Source organism: Terrapene carolina, unplaced genomic scaffold (genome assembly GCF_002925995.2).
Source record: "Terrapene carolina triunguis isolate 2854851 unplaced genomic scaffold, T_m_triunguis-2.0 Scaffold62, whole genome shotgun sequence".
NCBI lineage: Eukaryota > Metazoa > Chordata > Testudines > Emydidae > Terrapene > Terrapene triunguis.
In genome coordinates, this window is record NW_020664413.1 from 52,973,236 (window position 1) to 52,991,578 (window position 18,343).

Consider the following 18,343-nt stretch of genomic DNA (forward strand, 5'->3'; position numbering starts at 1 on the left):
AAGCAGTAATTTCACATTCAGCACAATTTTAATGGAAAGGAATGGACATTCATACATCTTTAAAAGATTCGACAATACAATGAATTTTTTACAGTCTACAAAGTCAGGTGGAAAACAAGCATTGGCAATGTCCCCATACCACAGAAATGATTAAGGCTGAATGCAGATTTCTCTTTTAATTTATTATTTATTTCCTCATAGGTAACTGGTTATTTCCCTGATGTACCAAGTTCATAAAGCATGTATTTCCTTGTTGAGCTACAGGGGGGCTAAGATAGATTATCTGATGCAGATTTAACATCTGGGGTTTTAGAGATAGGGATATCACTCCTGTTCATTATGTGAGTAGATAAAACCCTTTAAAATGAGCAAATGCACAATTTCAGTAAACATTTAGGAATATTATAGCAGTCAGTCTTTTAGTGCTGAAAGAAGTGAATTATTTTTATATTATTTTGCTTTACATACTGTTTAAATTGTTTAATTTTACTTGTCGATATACTGTCCTTCTAGGTAGCTGAAATAGGTTTGACAACCAACATTAACAACAACAACAACAACAAAAGACTCAGGAAAAAAGTTAGTATGAAATATACAGAACACATTTTTATCTCACCAGAAGCAATTTTCTGATACATACTACAAACACACCCACTTTTTCTTAAAAGAGTTGTCCTTACCTGTAAGACAGATTTCATTAGATCTTTCCAGGTTTTATCCACAGCGGTGAATCGCCTACCTTCCTCAGGCATCTGAGCCATAATGTCAGGAGAACTGAAAATTGGCTCCAAATACAGCCAAGTAGCTTGAACCTTCAGCCATTCATCAAGGATTTCCTGTACCAACAACAGCTTTCCTTCCCATTCCCTATAAAACAGAAAGCATCGATTCATGCATTGTATTAATACTAACAATAAATCTTTTTACTTATAATGTTAAGTTCTAAGACTATTTTACAAGACACATACAAATTACAATCACTGAGGACCAGGAACTGGACAACATAAATAATAACTTCAATTTATAAAGTACTTTCCAACATTATCAGTTTTTCTGCATATTGTTTTCCAAAAGTACAATAGCTTTTTTTAACACAGATCCTTATTCCTCAGTTCCCTACAATGCCTTTGCAGGCAGACTGGGGAGTAAGAAATATATGCAACCCTTAAATGAAGGATGCCATCTTTGGTCAAAATGGGTAAATACATACTGAACTACAGTTTCCAACAATTAATTATTTGTGACCTGGATCCTAAACATGGGCCCCAAAACTGATGAAACTGAAATAACTCAAATAGTGTAGTTTGGCTTCTAACTAAGGACTTGATCCAAAGCCATCGAAATCCATTGGAATATTTCCATTGATCTCAATGAGTTTTTGATCAGATCCTGAATGCGGATCTATGTACTTTCAGGAACGTTACCTTGAACAGAACTCACAGTTTAATCATGTGCTATTATATTTACAATAAGGAAAAAATAAGGAATAATGTACCCCACAACACACACACAACTGTATATAGTCTGCAAGTCCACCAGAAGTTTTTTTCTGTCAATATCATAAATCATTAAAGAAGAAGAACTCAAATACTGGTAATATCACTGAAACCCTATAATGGAAAAACAGCTTTAATCTATGTACAGAATATTTTGGGCGTGATCTGGAGCCTTTGCTCATGTGAGTGACGCATTGACTTCACTGGAACTACTCACATAGCAAAGCTACAGGAATTCATAGATCTCATAGATTTTAACGTTACACAGGAACATTCTGTTCATCTAGTTTTCATTACATAGGCCACAAAATTTCAAATAGTGATTTCTGCATCTAACCCTGCAACTTGTGGTTGAACTAGATAGTTTCTTTTAGAAAGACATTAAAAGTTTTCATTAAAAGAGTGGTGGAGAATTTACCACATCCTTTGGTAATCTGTTCCAATAGTTAATTAGCCTCACTGAAAATTTTTTATTTTATTTCTAATTTGAACTTTGCTGACTTCAATTTCCAGCCACTGAATGTTGCATGCCTTTGTCTGCTAATGAGACCGCTAATATTAGATATCTTCTCCCTTTGTAGTACATATTGATCATAGTTAAATTCTTTTTAAATTTTCTCTCTGATAAACTAAAAAGATTTGAGCTCTTTTAGTCTCTCATTATATAGCATGTTTTCCAGAACACAGGTCCATCTTTTAGCTCTTCTCTGAACTCTTCTCAATTTTTCAATATCCTTCTTAAAATGCTGAAACCAAAATTGGGTACAAAATTTCAGTAGTCATCTCACCAGTGCCATAGGAGATAATATTACTACTAGGGCTGGTCGAAACTCAAAATTTCCATTTTGTGGGAAATTTTGACTTTTCAAACTTTGTTTTCATTTCAAGTCAAAACAAAAACAAAATAGTATCAACATTTTCCACAAAATGAAAATTAAAAAAATGTGTTTCCAAAATTTTATTGTAGACAAAATTTGATGTTTTGTTTTTAAATGAATTTTTTTTAAAATTTATTTTATTTGTTATTATATTTACATTATTTCATGATGCCTGTAGTAGTAGTGTATAATATTACAGTTCATATCATGTCATATTGATATAACAGCCAAAATATTATTTTAGTTTAGTTTTTAAAAATACATTAAGAGCAACTGTTACTTAGTACAGATTGAAACATCTTGCCTTATTTTCTAGATCAAAATGTCTCCTGTTTGTGTTGTAATTAAACAGTTTACCACTAACACAAAGCAGAAGTCCTTGATGTTTTTAAAAAAATAAAATGTAAGGGTAAAATATGTTGACAATTTCTTATCATATGATCACTTGACATAACATGTCAGATTATGCACTACTACTTCTGAATGTCATGAAATAATGTAAACATAAGTAGAAATAAAAACAGAATAAAAAATTGGGAAAAAATGTTTCAAAATATAATTTGAATTTTTTCCCAAAACAATTTTCAAAACAAAAAAGCTTCTGTTTATAAAATATTTGTTTTAATGGGAAATTTTCATCAGAATCAATATCATTTCATAAACAAAAATCCTTTTTGTCACATTGCATTTTGCGAGGGTAAATTGTTTTGACAAAAAATTTCTGACCAACTCGAATTACCACTTGCTTGATATTCCTGTTTCTCTGACATAAGAGAGAGGAACACAAATGGTACTAATACCCTGCCCTATATTTTGTGGGACCCTATGTAAAAGGACATAAGTTTCTTCTTTCATCCTATACCACTGGCAGCTTTCTGCCTGCATATGACCTCGCCACCCTCCAAAGGTTGTGATAATCTCCTAGTTCACCTACTCTGGTAACTTCTCCATCCAGAAGGTGGAGACAAAAATGGAATTTTGCAAGTAAGAAGTCAGGGAGAGCAGTTAAATAATTCAGTCTATCACCATTTGCTGCCACCATCATCAGACAGAACTGCAGGAGGGAATCTGGGATTGTGCTCTGACAAGTGAGCCAGAGTTATAAATTCCACAATTTCCAGCCATTTCCACGAACAGCTGGGACCCCCTTTTAGCAAGAAAAACCATCAGTGCCTGTGTCCAAGTCTTGGATCATTTTCCAGGCGCTGAAATCACATTGGCAAGCTTATGGTACACCCAGATGAGTGCCTCTCTTTTAATTAGTTCTGATATGTTATCCACTCCGGTGACTTTATTGTTTCTCAGTGTTCGCACCACATCCTCAACTTCTTCAATCAGGATAAGTCAACTTCTCCAGTAGATTTCCTCTGCCTCTTACACTTTCAGCTTAGAATTTGTTTGTTCATATTGTATAGTTCTCAGCAATACCTGCCACAAGTGCTGGGTGAAACATTATAAACCTTTCAAAAGAGTTTTGATGGTTTGGAAGGCCTTCCTACTGGCATTTGCTGCACAAGAGTTCTGTATATCTCTGCACTGTCGTTCAAGTCACTCTTCTTTTGCCACTTTAATCAGTGCATCAATTTCTTTTGTTATACAGGAATATCACTCTCTTGCAATTTCATCCATCTTCCTTTGTGCTCTTAGCTTCCTTCATTGACCATACAACTCAATAATTATCTCCATGATCCAAGGTTTCTTCTGTAGGATCTGTTTCCCCAGGAGTTTATTCACAGTCTATAATGCAGAAGAAGATGTTGTGCTCTGTCTCTACACTACCTGTGCAGAGGTTAGCAGTTTGAACAAAAGCTGCAATCATCTTCCTAAATTCTATTTGTGTTTCACGGATTTTCTGTTTGTCAACATCATAGCAGACTCTGAGGGTACTTGCTAGTTATTTCTTGCTTCACAGTTTGATCTTTATGTTGGCTATAACTAGGTTATGATTAAATCCTAGGTCAGCCTTCTTGAAGGACTGAGTCCCCATCACACTAGAACACTATCTCTTCAAGACCATGATGAAGTCTGCAAAACCAAAATGTCAAAGTCCTTTGCCTTCACGGTTTGTGCTTGAACAAGGTATTCATTAATACTATGTAATTTCCAGTCACAAATTGCATGAGCCACTGTTTGTCTTGCCATACCCCAATCTCCAACACAGCTGCAGCATTCTGGGTAATTCTTAGGACCAATACTGTATGTACTTTTTGATATATGTAATTATAAATAATGATTGTTTAATATATTTCAGTGGAAATTTTCACTTTTTTGACATTAAGAGAGAACAACCATTATACTGCAATAAATCAGGAATTACATTATGAATATTTGACAATATATTTATTTGTTGAATGGGTCAACTTAAACAACATTTTTCAATTTAATATCAAGTAAGGATGCTCAAAGATTAGAAGAGTCAATTTATGTTTAAATATTTAATTTAAATATATAATTGTAAATGTAAGATTTTCATGTTTTTTCCAATGTGTCTAAGCCTGCTGGCTTTAAGACCAGAGCAAACTATTTACTGAGGAAACCAGGTAGGAATTAGGGAAAAACCAAGGCAAGAGTATAAATAATTTTTTACTTGTTTTGTCTTTTTCATTTTCTTCATTCCCTTTATGTAGTTTACTGACTCCAATTTATTTAATATTCAGAAAGATTACAATTTAGGTAAAGATAACATTTTTTTCATTGGCCCACTACTTCCCCAATTATGCTGCCATATTTTATTATTAGGCCTTGTCTACACTACAGGGATAGATCGATCTAAGTTACGCAACTTCAGCTACGTGACTAACATAGCTGAAGTCAATGTACTTAGATCTACTGACCGCGGGGTTCACACTATGCTTGTCAATGGGAGAGCATTTCCTGTCAACTCCCCTTGTGCTTCTCGTTCAGGTGGAGTACAGGAGTCAACAGGAGAGCGATTTGCGGTCAATTTAGCAGGTCTTCACTAGACCCGCTAAATCGACCGCCGATGCATCAATCGCCGCGCGTCGACAAGCCTTATTCTGATGAAATAAATGGAATGCTAGGCTGTACCTTGTACATTTGGCAGCACAGCACATGCATTCTAAATGAACATACTAAAAATGTCCACCAGCTATCAAGTGGTTAAGCAGTTCTCTCACTTTTAATTCAAAGTAAACACCAGCTATGTGGAATTAAATACCGGTACCAGTAAATGGTTTTAGCCCTTTTAAAATGAGATTACCACCCTTTTTAGGGAGGATTACCAAAACACACAAATATTCTATTCCAATCATATCTTTCGATTAAGGAGAATAACTCATTTTTGACTTGTTAAAGTCACTGTTGCTTTCTATTAGTAAAAACATTTTACCTTATTTTTTTTTCATAAGGCTTAATGAATGGAGATCCTCTCATGGTTTGTGTTTTGACAATGTGGTCATCCAATAACATCTGAATATCATCCACTGAAGACAAAATATAAGTTCCTGTTTCTCTATAAGAAAGGAGGATAAATTCCATTGCATCCCATTCAGATATCATTTTAATCATGGCCTTCTCAAGTGAATGTTCTTTGCTGGCTGCTTCACTGATAGCCTCAAATTTATCCAAGTATGGATCAAGTTGCATAGCAATATATAAAGAGACAGTTGAGTCTTCTGAAGGATTCAGTGAAAACCCAACAATTTCTGACATGGCCTCCCAGTGCCGTTCTTGCAAACCAGGGTTACAAATCACCTGGATTAGAGGAAGGTGTTCTTTGAATTCTTCCACTTTTGCTCTAATCTTTGTTGTCATTGATAATGCATTTGGGGAATCATGGAAGGTTTTTTCTAGTTTATATAGTCCACGCCAATAGTTTCCTACATCTACCTCTACTTGGTCTGGATTCACCTTTGTGAATAATCCCTCCATCCAGTTTCTGTGTTTGGTAGTGAACTCTACAGTCATATCATAGAGACGAAGATATGGGTTAAGAGTGTCTTGGATTTTTTTACGCTGAGGGTACTGAGAAGCTATCCATCCAAAGGCCTCTTCTTCTGCATTAAACTGATCGATCTGTAGAGGCAAAAGTGAGGTATGAAATATAGAACAATCTGTCCACACCCACTAACCATTTATGCATTAATATTTATACACATATATTAATAGAAAATATAACTGTATGTTTAAAAAAATTAAGATGATACAGAAGCAAAGATTTTTTAAAAATCAAAAATACAAGGACATGCCTACCTTATAAATAAAATCACAGTATAAATTAACAAACAACCACCCTTAATCACCTCTCTCAACCCATCACCATCAGTTGTTCACAAAAATAGAAGCATGCTCTTAAGGTCAACAAATTCAGTCTCGGATGCAAGACTAAAGAGTGAACAAGTTCCAGAGTCAAATATCTTTCATAGAAAATGCTCTATCACCTGCCTCCTCTCTTTTAAAATGAGACTGTCAGCTCAAGCGTTGTATTTCTGCAGTGCAGGGAAATACTCGGATGACATAAAACTGGCAATATCTATAAAGGATATGTCAGAGAACAGGAAGAGGCAGGGAAAGACAAGGCTCCACCTGATCCTTAGCTGGCAGAGCAGTCCCTAGGAGACAGTTTAATATGAACAACTTTAAAGAGCCTTTAAAGATCAACTTTAAGCTGCTCTAGATTATACTGAGGGACATTTCAGCCCCTCTCAAGCACAGTATCAAGGAAGCCATAAAGATGACATACAGTTACTTTTGCGTGGCACAGGTCAGAACTGAGCCAACAAAGAAGGATGCCATCAGCACACTAGAGTGGTTCTTTCTCACTATGGGCCTGATCCAAAGCTCAAGCCCATAGTCAGTCTTTCTACTAACTTCAGTGGGCTATGAATCAGGCACCTACAGCCCAATTCTGTTTCCAATGAAGTCAATAAATGTTTTACCATTGGTTTTAATGCAAGCAGGCCATGACACTCTTAATGGCCCAACATACATGTTGGGCAGTAAAGAACACTACACAGAACCATACTGTACCCTGCAAGAGAGAACCATCAGGGTGGATGAGCACCCACAAAACACTAACTTCTGAAACCCCTCAGAAAGTAAGAAATGCCAATTAAATGCTACTCCTTCAAACCCTCATAGGGACCATACATGTGTTACCAAAACCTCATTGTCAATAGCACTGAAGCCAGCTGACAGATCTAAAAAAGAGTCAATATAAATACCTGGGTCCAGATCCTAGGCCCCTGAAAAATCCTTTGTGCATCACAGCAGTTATACTTATCTCCTTTGTTAAATGCTCTGAAATCTTCATATGAAAAGCCCTATAAATGGGTTAGGTATTATTGCTTGCTTTGCCTTCACCTTGTCCCATTAACAGGGGTTGGTGATACAGGTTCATACAGCATGTGTGACTGGCACAACTTTTACAAACCAGCTGGCCAGGCCTAATGTTCTTGGTTTGAAACCGGAGTTTTCCTTCTCCTGGTTGGACTGCTTGCCACAGCTGACAAGCCCCTTGGCCAGACAGAGGCACAGAGAAGAGAAGTGACTTGCCCAAAGTAATGCAACTGGTGACATAGCCAGAAATGGAACCTGAATCTCAGTCAAGCCCCCTCTCCATTGCCTCCACCGAGATAAGTATTATTATTATTATTATTAAGGTAACAGCTGATCATTTCCCAACAATTACCACATTTGCCAGCACAAGTTAGAATACCCATGATGCTATAATAATGGGCCCCAGAGGCCTGTTCAGACCCTTCAGTGTCCAAGATCAGGGAAAACTGGTAAGTTTTACTACTTGTCAATACCTGTCAAAGCTTTTCATATTATATAAATTCATCCATTTACATTTAGGACAAATTTGAAATCTCTACCTTATCAGCAGCCACATCCAACTTTGCATTCAATGCCTGAGCTTTTTTTAGATATCTGTTGACTTCCTGAATGTCTCCAAATGTGTAAAATTCTTCAACTTGCTTAGAGTAACTCTCCAATTCCTCAACAAATCGTTCACAACGTATCTAATAAAGTGACAAACAATGTTATATACTTGGGTTCAAGAGGAATTCCGCCCCCCCCCCCCCCCCCCCCGCCCAGGTATAGCATTACAACACTGACTAGGGCCCAGATGTTTAAAAATATTTAGTTGTTGCTCCATACAGCATTGCAAGGTCTATGCAACGTAGATGGCTAAGTCCCATTTTCAAAAGTGACGTAAGCACTTAGGCTCCTAAGTCCCACTGAAAATCAATTGAAAGTCAATAGCACTTAGAATCTAAGTGTCTAGGTCACTTTTGAAAGTCACTTAGGCCTTGCAATGCCGAGTGAAGAATCCCTAAATATCATTAAAAATCTGAGCCTTGGCATATGTTATGTTACAGTATCAGTACAGGTCAATGCCTGTGACAGATTATAAAACTATATGGACCAATTATCTGATCTAGTGTAGTAAATTCTATGCCACCTTCTGACTAATTACCATTTTCTTAATTTTTGAAAAACACCAAACATATATGTGAGAAGTATGATACTAAGATCTGATTTTCAATTTTGGAATCAAGCCTTGTGCCCATAATGCCCCTTTCCAATTCCATCCAGATTCCAACTAGTGGTCACCAAGCCTAAGAGTTTGCATCAGGCCATGCAAATTCTTCAAGTACTCCTACTGAAGTCAGTTTGTGGTCCATACATTGGTTTACCAGACACTGAAGTCAACTGGATTACTACAATGAGTAATGTTTTGCAGTCTTTGTGAACATACAAATAATGCACCCACTGAAGCAATAATACAACTGACATAAATTAAAATAATCATACTTACATTAAATACTGATAAATAAAACATTCACTGTTTACTTTTATGTGAAAAGGTTTTCCATTTCTAACCTGCATTTATTCGCTACAAAAATCAATGACACCCTCCAAAACTATACAATAGTATAAAGAAAAATATTCTAGAGATAAAATACTATATGTAAAATATAACTGATTTTTTTAAAGTACAAATAAAATAAATATAAATATAGTCCACAGTAAATCTACAGTTACAAAATTGAATTATTTTAAAATGATCCTAGAAGCAATATTCACTTTTGTTAGTGAATGTAGATAACTTTCTTGTCAGAACTACGTTAGCTTTTTATTAGATCTGGCACATTTCTGTTGATGTCAGTGGGGCTACTCACATGCTTTAAATTAAGCGGATGCACAAGTATTTTCAGGTTAAGGGCTTTAAAAGTTTCATACAATAACTCTTATCAACATCTATGGCGGTCCTGTACAAAGAAAGCTTACAGAATTGGGCCCAAACTGTGAAATCGGGCTTAGACTGTAGAAGTCATTCATGGTATGTGCAATCAAATGAATAAGAAATCAATACAAATTAGTTAATATTATATATTCTGATATGTAGTGTGTCATATGTTTATCTAATGTAATTAATTCTGCATTGTTTTTAAAAGGAGCGGTGTAAAATAAATTTTAGAAGATTATGTCCATCAATATGATTTTTATGTCAATTGTGTTATTTAAAATATTCAAATAACACAAAGGTTTTTAAAATGCTTTCATTACTAACCTTAAGTCCCTCTTGAAATTGCTCTGTTTTTTCTTTAATTATCTTTCCGTGCTCTTCAAAAATCTCTGACATTCGAGCATACCACTGAAAAACACTATTATTCAGTCGAATATCTGCTGGTGAAAAGTTTGCACACTCTATCAGGAAAGCAAGGTAATTTTTAGAGTCCACTAATTTCTGTTCCAACTCAAACATGTCCCGTGTTTCCACTTTCTGTATATATGCCTAGGGGATACAAAATTAAACAACATAAATGTCTTCCCATCAAACCCCCCAATTTCTTTAATCTGTCATATTAAACATGAAAAGTCTGTGTTCAAGATGAAGTGGGTAGTTAATACGTCTACAGTCATAGGACAAAGGAGGGTTAGTGGGTTACAGATTGCTGTAATGAACCATAAAAATCCAGTATCTTTATTAAGTCCATGATTTCTGGTGTCTAGCAAAGTCAGAACCTGCACACCTTCAAAAGATGAGCCTGGAAACTTAAATTCAGAACTCTGCTAGACACCAAAAACCATGGATTTAATAAAGACACTGGATTTATGGCTCATTACAACAATCTGTAACCTATTAATCCTTCTTTGTTTTAGGACTATATAGGTGTTAACTGCCCACTTCACCTTGCATGGTCCCTTGTTTTTAGCAGTGACATTCTGAGTACCTTTCCCAGACCTGAAGAAGAGCTCTGTGGAAGCTCGAAAGCTTGTCTCTATCACCATCAGAAGTTGGTCTAATAAAAGGCATTACCTCACTCACTTTGTCTCTCTAATATACTGGGACCAACATGGCTACAACACCATAGCAAAAATAATTAATGTGATGACACAAATTTATCAATGAAATAATACTTAGAAAGGTACAATCTGTCCAGTAAAATGTATGATACCACTATCTTTTAAACAATAGTTTATATCCAGCAGAATATATTAATGGCTTCTGGCTCTGGGGAACACTGGTCTTTTAAAAAAATAGCCTATATAAAAACTAAAATAGCTTTGTAGCTAAAAGACAAAGGAGTTATCTGGAGGGATTTGATCCCAGTGCATAATAATAAGCCACAACTGGGAAAACTTAATATGGTGTTTATCTGACATAAAACTGCAGTAATAGAGACTCAATACTTTAAGATGGCACACATTTCAGGTCTTTTAAAGCTTTCTTTTTCACTTGAAAAAGTCTCAAAGTGTTGCCATTGTTCAGCTAGACTTTCAGAGTAAAAACAAAGCATTTAGATTCTGATTCAGCCAAGCATTCATTTGCTTGATTAACTTTAAGTATACACCTATGTTCCACTGACTTAAAATTAAGCATGTGCAAAAGTGCTTTGCTGAATAAGAATGAACTTAAGCACATGCTTAATTTTAAACATGTGTTTAAGTACGTTGCTAAGTTGGGGCCTGAGTATGCCAGAGAAGCCACTGGGACTCAATCATCACACTGGTATCTATAATGTGGTGGGATTTTATAGTTATTGAGATGGATGATCACACACAAGCCACACATCTAATTTTAAATGACATTTTAAATGACAGCTCAATACATGATTTATAGGCAGAAATACTTTATATATAAATTACAGGCAGTATGCTTTTGAAAGTTTTCTATGCAGTACCAACTCTTCTCTAAGTTCTAATCAGACATTTCTCTGCTCCCCTGGAAGTTCATGTCTCTGACTAGCTCAGGATATTGGGAATGAGACCCAGTGTATTTCACCTCTAATAAACTGAATCCAGCCCAAGTCAGTAATGGCCAGAAGTTTTTTACCATTTGATCACATTATCTGTTCAAAGGCTTGTGTGATGTTGTCTAATTAAAATACAAACATGCAAATCATTATTGTTACCACTGTTATATAATTGCAACGAATCTTATACAAAATATAACACATGGCCAGAAAGAGTTAAACAGCTTGTAGGCTAACTAACCCAAAGCCAACCTTTAAAGACAATGTTAGAAATGGTAATTAGGGCCATTCTATGGGTAAGCATGCTAGAACTTTGAAATGCAAACATATATTGTTAGAAGTTAGAAGTGATTCTAATTGTATGTATCTTAGATGCTACCCATGTAAACAGACAGTTCCTGTCTGTCACTATAGCTACTAATTCAGAGATCAAAAGGGAATATTAACATTTAGATAAATCTTGGGTGAAATAATGTCATTGTCTATATGTCTCTTTGAAGTTTGTGATAGGGCAATTTATCCATTAGGCAGTCTATGTTAATTTGTGTAACTAATTACTGGTGGTGGTTAAAAAACCAGAAGGTTACATCAAAAGCCTATTGTTTACCCAGGTCAAGTGGATGCTAGAACACTGTATAAAAAGACCCTTGGGTCCCGATCCTTTTTATCTCAGATATGCTTGAGGTTTCATGCAGAGGAAGCCTAAGCCACAAGGACTGAGATCCCAGTTCTGACTGGACTGCCCTGAAATATAAACATGGCCTAATTCTAAAAGAACTCTTTGCAACTACAAAGCTCACCATCTCTGCTATGTATCTGAACCTCAACAACTGAACTCATGTCTGTATGTATATTGACCTTTTAACAATACTCTCTCTTTTCTTTTTTAATACATTTTAGTTTAGTTAATAGAAATAGGCTAAAAGCATTTATTTGGGTAAGATCTGGAATATTCATTAACCTGGGAGGTAATGTGTCTGATCTTTTGGGATTGGTAGAACCTTTTCTTTTACATGATGAAATAAGATTTTAACAAATCATCATGTTTGATTTGGGTACCTTCAAGGGAAATGTGCTGTTGGTTTCTGGGCAACCAGGTTGCAATAAAGAAGCTGTTTTGTGCTGGCTTGGTAAGTATTAAAATATCTACCCGCTTTGGGGATTGACTGCCCATTCTTTGCAGTTCACCTTAATTGAGTGACCTCAGCTGGCCCCCAATGGGACCCCGGTCATAGCCTGTATGAAAAAAATTATGTTCTCAATCCAGTTTTTGATAGGCATGTTCTCCATCACATATACATCGCTATTGGCACCTACTAGCACTAACTGGAAGGGCATAGGAATCTAATTATCCACTTACTAATAAAAATGGGGTGTGCAATCTTGGTCCTATTGAGATCAGTGGCAAAACTCCCACTCACTTATAGACTCATAGGTTTTAAAGTCAGAAGGGATCATCATGATCATCTAGCCTGAACTCCTGCAAATTTCAGGCCACAGAACCTTCCCCACCCACTCTTGCTCCATAACCTCTGAGTTACTGTAGTCCTCAAATCGTGATTTAAAGACTTCAAGTTACAGAGAATCCACATTTACATTAGTTTAAGCCTGCAAGTGACCTGCGCCCCATGCTGCAGAGGAAGGGGGAAAAAAAACCCAGCATCTCTGACAATCTGACCTGGGAGAAAATCCCTTCCTGGCCCCAAATAAGGCCATCAGTTAGACCATGAGCATGTGGGCAAGACCCACCAGCCAGACAACTTGGGAACGAATTTTCTGTAGTAACTCAAAGTCCTCTCCATCTAGTGTCCCATCAGGGCCCTACATGAGGCAACTTGGTTAAGCTTACACTGTTGTGTATCCAAGAGCAGATCAAGACATTGGTAATTATACCTTGCTTGTAGTAAATAAGAAGAAATGTATACCTTAAGTTCCATTAACTCCTGTGTATTTGATGGAGTGGTAAGAGCTTTCTCAGCTATCTTCTCAAATTCATCACATAACCTGAAATATATAAAAGAGAGCCAAACTCTGATATGTGTGTCTATACATGTAATGTGCTTCTCTGCCTAAATATTCAAATAAGGGCAAAAAATTATTAGTTAGTTTTTCATTCAGTCTTTACTTAAACAAAGTACAAATAACATATCTTAACATCTCCGTGCAGTATAGACAATAGTAAAAATATAGATACTTTTCTAGTGTTTACAAAAATTAGCACTGGAAATAAAATAATGTACATTTACTTATGTAATTTTAATTTGAGATTTACCTCAGGTTTATATCTTGATGATCTTTGAACATTTTGGCAACAATTTTTCCAAAAATTGCATCTGCTCGCTTTGCCAAAGCCCTAATCAATTCATCACAGTGCAGCTCAAACATTCCTAGACGAATGTACTAGAACACAAGTGTAAAAATTAACATACTTGACAAATGGCATATGAAAGAAACAAATTATCCTAACCAGCAGTATTCATAATGCTTTCTTTGTTGATCTATTACAATCTTACAGTACCAGTTTTTAATTAATGAAGAGTACATAAGATGTGGAGATCTTGGCACTCTTTTCAGTAAGAAATTACTAGTCTTTTGCTCTTGGTACAGGGAAAAGATTGTTAACAAGGGATGCCTACTACCATTAGTTGTAGAGGGAAGTTCCTGTATGCCTCTTCACCAACATCTCTAGTAGCAATGGTTTTGATTCAATTTAAATTTTGCTCTCATTTACAATAATATAAATCCAGAATAACTCCACTGACTTCACTGGAGTAGTAATGTAAGCAAGAGAAGCATCAGGTCCTAAAAGTGTTTGATTGTATACTCAATTCCTACCCACACACTAGTGGTCAAATAAATCTGTGGTGTAATTCCATTAACTTCAGTGGAGTTACACTTGGAATGAATTGGGTCCGGGTGGAGGGGGGGGGGCACGCAGGGGAAGGATCACACATTTGTGCACTTCAGTAGGGAGTATTTAGAGAAAGCTATTGTAAAATTTTATTTCAACCTGAGTTCAAATGTTGCTAGAATTAACTCTCCAAGCCTAATTCTTCTATACCTAAAATTGCCAAATAAAAAGTTACTTACCTGTATAGTAACTGGAGTCCTTTGAGATGTGTTGTTCATATGCACGTTCCACTAATGGTGATGTGCTTGAGTTCAGAATCTTTGAGCCAGCATTGTCCATATGGCCACATGTAGTCTGAGAGTCCCTGTAGTCCACATCAAGGGCATATAAGGGCAGTGTCTGCTAATACCCATTCAGTTTCCTCTCCACCACAGAATCCCAGGTGTAAAGGACTCTGAATAGAGGGGGATGGAGGGAAGTGGTGAAATATGCATATGGACAACACATCTCAAAGAACTGCAGTTACTGTACAGGTAAGTAACTTTCCATTCTCCCTTGGGTGATTGCCCACATACACATTCCATTAATGGTGACTCCACAGCAGTGAACCTGTGCAATGCAGGTGGGAGCTCAGAGTTTTTAGAAAAACAAAGACTGCAGCACCACTTTGCCGAACACAGTGTCCGATTTGGAGGCTTCAGTAAGGACACACATTCTTGACCACCCCCCGGCGCGCCGGGACCGGGTCTTCTTGGAGTCGGGTTGCTTGGGAATGCAGCCCAAAGCTGGTGGTAAACTCCATCTAAGGCTAAATTCTTGACCACCGTCGCCACTGATCTCAAGGTGGTATGGACCGTGTCAAGGGCCACCTGAAAGCTGGTTTTGTCCACCACAGAGTTATAGAGTTCAAGGCCAGAAGGGACCACTATATCATCCAGTCTGACCTTCAGTATATCACAGGCCACCACCAGCACCCAGGACCCACATGCTAAACCCAGCAACTGAAATGAAACCAAAGCATTACAGCTCATGTGAAACTAGACTATTATATGCTATGGGGAGAGAACAGGCGGGACCAAGGGGAACCAGGCTCAAGGCCCTCACAGTGACAAGGAATGATTAAGTGAGATATACCCAGATAATTCTGGCAAGTGACCCACACCCACATACTGCAGAAGAAGTCATAAAACTCCCAAGGTCACTACCAATCTGACCTGGGGGAAAATTCCTTCCCGACCCCACATATAGCAATTGGTTAGCCCCTGAGTATGTAAGCAAGGACCAGTCAGCGCATCTCAAAGAGAGAATTCTTGGTGCCACATCAGAGACCTGGGCCACCCTACCAAATGACCATCTGTAGCCAAGATTATCCCTTATGCTTCAGAGGAAGGAGATGAAAAAAACTCTCCCAGCATACGCTGGGGGCAGGGGGAATGCCCTCCTGATCCTTGACTGAAACACTGAAGCATAAGCCTTAGGAACATAAGACACAAACCAAAAGTGAGCCCAAGGGTTGTCGAGCCCTGCCCCCTGCCATCGCAAGAAAATCCATCATACATTTGTACTTAAATTTGTCCAGTTCTCTCTTTAAACCAATTAAGTTGTTTGCCCCCACGACTGCTATCAGGAAGCTGTTCCAGAACCTGTCCTCTCAGATGGTTAGAAACCTTCTTCTATTTTCCAGCCTGAATTTGTTGATTGCCATTTATATCCATTTGTTTTTGTGCCAACATTGTCCTTTAGCTTAAATAGCTCTTCACCCTTCCTAGTATTTACCCCCTAATGTATTTATACAGAGTAATCATATTCCCTCTCAGCCTCCTTTTTCTTGACTAAATAAATCAAGCTCTTTCAGTATCCTCTCATAAGATCGGCCATCCATTCCTTTGATCATCCTAGTAGTTCTTTATTCTCTGCACCAGTTCCAGTTTAAATTCATCCTTCTTGAACATGAGTGACCAGAATTATACACAATATTCCAAATGAGGTCTTACCAGTGCCTTATAATTATACTTCTCTATCCCTACTAAAAATTAATATGGCATTAATACTTCTCTATCCTTACAGGAAATGCCTCACTGAATACATCCTTGGATTTCATTTGCCTTTTTCACAGCTGTATCACATTGGTGGCTCATAGTCATATCCTGTGATTGACCACACATTCAGGTCTCTCTCCTCCTCTGTCGCTTCCAACTGATGAGTCCCCAGCTTATAGAAGAAATTCTTAGTATTAGACCCTAAGTGCAGATATACTTTGTAGTTCTGAATTTCATCCCATTTTAGTTTTCAAAGTCATCCAGATCTTTCTGTGTAATATTCCAACCCTCTTCTCTTTTGATGATGCCTCCCAACTTTGTATCATCAGCAAATTTTATAAGCGCACTCCTATTTTTTGTGCCAAGGTCATTAATAAAAATATTGAATAAGATTGGTTCCAAGTCCAGTCCTTGAGGAACTCCACTAGTACACTCCCTTTAGTCTGATAATTCACCTTTCAGCACAACCCATTGCCCTCTCCTCTTTAGCAAATTCTTTATCCACCTTACATTGCTGGTATTGATCCCCACCTTCCCTACTTTAACTAATTTCCAAATTTTCCAGTGTGGTACTGTGTCAAACGCTTTACTGAAGTCTAACTATTGTACTTCCCTTTATTAAAAAAAAATCAGTTATTTTCTCAAAGAAGGAAATCCGGTTAGTCTGATATGATCTACCTTTCATTAACCCAAGTTGCACTACACCCATTTTCCATTTATTTCTATGAACTTTATTATTCTTTCCTTCACAATTTGTTCTAAAGCCTTGCATACTACTGAGGTCAAAAAAACAGGTCTGCAGTTGTCCAGATCACTTTATTTCCCTTTCTTAAATATAGATATGACATTAGCTTTTCTCCAACCATATGGTACTGCCCCCAAATAGATAGACTTATTAAAAATCATTGATACTGAACTAGCTATGTCACGGTCCAGTTCTTTCAACATTCTGGGGCGAAAATTATCCTGTTGCACCTATTTGAACACGTAAAGCACTTTATGTTTTTCTTCCACCTCAGATGTGGTAATTTCCATTTCTAGCATCTCCACCAGCCATTAGTTAAATACTGCCTTCATGTACATGTTCCATATTATAGCCTTCACTGAAAAATCAGGCAAAGTATTCATTTAGTTTTAGGGCCGTATCTAGATTATCCTTAATCTCCTTCCCATTTACACTGCATAGCAGTCCAATCTCATCCTTCCTTATTCTGTTTTTATTTATGTAAATAAAAATATTATTTATTTTAATTTTCTTGGCAAGAGCTAATTTAGCTTGAATTTTAACAATTCTCATTCCATGTAGTAATCTCAATGATGTAGCTCTCTTTGTTGATCAACCCCTTTCTCCATTTCCTATAAACTCTCTGCTTACTCCTCTTGATCTCTTTACAGTTGCTATTCATCCAGCAAAGTCTGAAGCCTTTCCCTACAAGTTTTTTCCCCTTGCTTGGGATGCATATTTCTTTCAGATTGTTTTTGTATAGTTGATTTGAAGAAATTCCAAACCTCCTCCTCATTAAAATCCTTGTGCTCTTCAATCCAGCTGACTTCTTTAGCTAATTTCCCAAAGTGTGCCCCTTTGATATAAAAAATCCTAGGTTGACAACCTGGTTTTGATTATTCTTCCATTTAATTTAAACTGAATAAATTTGTGATCACTCAATCCAAGGTTATTAAAACTAAGACTAAAATTGCATCACCTCTTGTTTCCGTGACGATTTGATGAAAAAAACTGTCATATGTTGTAACCTCTGGGTGAGCTAGAGTTCACTTCATTCCTCTTCTCCAGTCTCTAAAAAACCCAACTCCCATAGAAAAGCAGCTGGAGACCCAGAATTCAGTTTCTAGG

The 18,343-nt window shown here is 36.9% G+C and overlaps 1 protein-coding gene across 1 annotated transcript in view; it reads right to left on the reverse strand.

Annotated features, from left to right (window-relative positions):
- DNAH7 (dynein axonemal heavy chain 7) overlaps nt 1-18,343 on the reverse strand; it is a 234,795-nt gene that overhangs the window by 169,044 nt on the left and 47,408 nt on the right. The window contains exons 13-18 of the mRNA XM_029910522.1: nt 13,874-14,001; nt 13,527-13,605; nt 9,915-10,139; nt 8,212-8,358; nt 5,724-6,409; nt 681-867 (exon numbers count right to left, since the gene is read on the reverse strand). Coding sequence (XP_029766382.1) covers nt 681-867; nt 5,724-6,409; nt 8,212-8,358; nt 9,915-10,139; nt 13,527-13,605; nt 13,874-14,001 — 1,452 coding nt within the window. The remainder of the gene's footprint in view (nt 1-680; nt 868-5,723; nt 6,410-8,211; nt 8,359-9,914; nt 10,140-13,526; nt 13,606-13,873; nt 14,002-18,343) is intronic.